The sequence below is a fragment of the Antrostomus carolinensis genome, unplaced genomic scaffold (assembly GCF_000700745.2).
Source record: "Antrostomus carolinensis isolate BGI_N321 unplaced genomic scaffold, ASM70074v2 scaffold27337, whole genome shotgun sequence".
Taxonomy (NCBI): Eukaryota; Metazoa; Chordata; class Aves; order Caprimulgiformes; family Caprimulgidae; genus Antrostomus; species Antrostomus carolinensis.
Genome location: NW_010325758.1, coordinates 2011 through 5020, shown reverse-complemented (window position 1 = coordinate 5020; position 3010 = coordinate 2011). Strand labels below are relative to the sequence as shown.

The window sequence follows — 3010 nt, the reverse complement described above, 5'->3', positions numbered from 1 at the left end:
GGAGGTAGGGGAGGTACGGCGGGAGGCTGCCTGGCGGGGGGGCTGGCAGGAGCGGGGGGACCTGCTCATCACCAGTCCCTTTGGGCGGCTTTTCAGCAGCGGGCTGCAGCTCCCTCTCACCCTGTGCAGCATCTCTGCCATCAGCAACTCCGTTAGCGCAGGCGTCGGCAGGAGGGTCCTCGTGCTTGGGGAAGGAGGACGGGAGGCAAAACAACCCAGACCTAAAACAGGGCGAGGAGGACAGGGGGAGAAAGAGACAAAGAGTCAGGATGTTTGAATGGTGCATATAACAAATGGGCTAGTTTCTTAAAAGAAAAACCACACCCCCTCCCAAAAAAACCCCTCCCACAACTTCCACGTACTAAGAACGCAACATTTTCCCCTGACTTTTAAAACAAGGAAGCCAATTCCGCCACTGAAAAAAAGGGCAGCATTTCAAAATTTAGGAAAGGTGTCCTACTCTTCTGCCAGAAAAGGCACAGACATCAAAATCTCTACTGCCATGAACTCTTTGCACAAAGTTTTGCTCCAAGAAGTTGAAGTTTTATCACACGACGCAGTTCATTTTATCAGCAGGCTGGTAAAGCCACGAGGAGGGCAGTGATACAGATTATGCAAGCCTTCTGGGAGCTATTAAACTTCCTTTCTTCACACTGTACTTGCCTGGTTGATTTTTCAGCTTCTCATTCAAAATGTGAACAACCTGACTTGGATGGATAACTGGCACTTTCAAGCCACAGGTTCACCAATACAGAGGCCCGCTCCTCTGCCCCCAGTCCTTCCACATATGACTTTACTTGTTAAATGAGGAATACACTATTATTTCAGAATAGCAAGATTAAGAATAATGATGAACTATTGTCCAGAGTCGTGATACAGTATCTTGTATAGATGCTGGCAAAAGCAAATCCTCTGAAACACACAACTGATTCAGGTCTCTGGGTTTCTGCACCAGAATTCATGCCCTTGGTCTGACATTAGAAATATTATACTAACACAGCACTTGGACAAATATTTGTCCTGAAAGAGTGACTCAGAATGGGCAATGCTCACTGTCTTGGCTTTCCAGATACTTCTGTAGAGAGTACACGGTCAGTGAAGCAATTCAGCTTTTTTAACAGCAACGAAACCCTGTACGGGTGAGCCGTGAAGAGCGATGGAGAACAGACCAAACACTAGCTTTGGTTTAGGATGTTACAACCTCCGCTGCCCTCCCCGCCAGCCATCGTTCTTCTTCCAACCACTAGCAAGGGAGGAGTTTCTCAGTCATGTTACAGAAAGACTCTGGCAATCGTTACGCAGAAGGGCACCGAAGAGAAGCTGAAGGCACCCACTGAGTCACACATCCTCTTATCAAGAGCAGCACAAAGCCAGCACCGTGGGTTTGCCCAGGGCTTTGCCCAGCGCCTTCCCCAGCTCCTGCCCTCCCCAGCTCCCAGCTCCTGCCCTCCCCAGCTCCCAATGCCTTCAGGCCACCTCACTTTGCTGCAGAAGGATCCCAAAACCTCACTTCCCCACACCAGGCATGGCTGAGGAGGCCTCTCCTTCCCAAAGGAACATCAGCAGAAAGCAGCGTTACCGAAAGTCACAAACCATCCCAGATCAGACAAAAAGAACGGGGCTTTTTAGAGCAGACCACAGCAGAATGGGGAACGTGGATCCCATTTAACACGCTCTCACCCACTGCCTTCACTCTCCTCTCCTCAGACATCTACAGACTGTATCTCTCTCACCCGATTTCCATGAAGACTCCCACCAAGTTTAAAAATAAAGCTTGCATAAACTAAGCAAGCAGGAATTAGCCTGATTCTGCTACCAAGTCACTGCCCTTCCCCAAAACAAAAAGAATCACTGGAGTTGTGGAGTCCAGAGTTATCTGGACTCTGAAAAGTCCTCTCTCATTATTCAAAGGGTAAGAGTGCAAGAACTTGCTGTTTAGATGACAGCTTAGTTTAACTGGGAAGCTCCAAGTTCAAATGCTGGTGAGTCAAGAGGATTAAGCTGTTGAAACCACATAATTTGGAACAAAATGTTTTTGTTCCAAGAGGTTCTTTTTTTTTTTTTTTTTTTTTTTAAGCAGAGACAACCGAGAATGGAGGTGTCTTTCAAACAACAACCACGAAAGCAAGTACAGTTTGTACAGCCAAACAAAGATGTCAGCATTGTTCATGAAACAAATGAAAGTGATATCATTTCCCAAACTCTGGCTATAAATTTTGGTTATTTTATGCAATGAGATTGTCTAATTTGGTACAAGTCCTCTGTTCCTCGCATGGACACAAGCCCAGCTCCCTCTGGCTCTGGATCCTGTCTGCTCCCACAGCCTGGCTCCGAGCAGGCAGGTCCATCAGATCCACTTCCTTCCCGAGGACGCAGCGTGGCACAAAGCTTCTCTCTTGGCAGAAGCAAAGCACTGGACGGTTAACTTCATGGGATGATTTACACTTGTAAAGTTAACATCTGAGCACATCAACCGTGGCCCACCCTGCCACGGAACCTGCTCCCACATCCCCGGGTCAGGGGGCAGGAAACCTGCATGTCTCTGCTCGGGAGCCTGGGCCCACTGCCACGGCACAGCCCGAGGCTGAGGCTGACCTGGGCCATGGCAGGACGGGCAGCAGCCGCAGGCCCTTGGTGTGCGAGGGGTGCAGGCTGGGGGACACCGGGACACAGGGCAGCTCTGCACTGGCAGCTCGTGACCAGCGCTTTGGAAAAGCCCAGCAGCTGTTAAGCTGTTCTAACCAGAAGCCTTCTAGGCCAGGGTGCTGCTAGTTTAGACTTGCTACAAAAATACAAGAAAAAAGCCCCAAATGACCAGGAAGAGCCTCCCGTGGCAGGGACTCCCCACCCAGAACCAGTCCCTGCACCAGGGCATCCTCCAGCATCCTTCAGCCCAGAGATGCAGCAGCACCAGTGTCAGAGGACGCACCGCCTGCCCTGTCCGAGGGATTACACGAGCTGACTGCGCTGAGCCACAAAGCAGCTTAAGATCAACTCTGGACAGCAGCAG

The 3010-nt window shown here is 50.1% G+C and overlaps 1 protein-coding gene across 1 annotated transcript in view; it reads right to left on the bottom strand.

Annotated features, from left to right (window-relative positions):
- Positions 1–221, bottom strand: part of PWWP2B (PWWP domain containing 2B) — a gene marked incomplete at its 5' end in the record, with an annotated part of 1646 nt that extends 1425 nt beyond the window's left edge. The window contains one exon of the mRNA XM_010171364.2: positions 1–221. This exon is cut by the window's left edge and continues 1425 nt beyond it. Coding sequence (XP_010169666.2) covers positions 1–221 — 221 coding nt within the window.
- Positions 222–3010: the final 2789 nt, after the last annotated feature.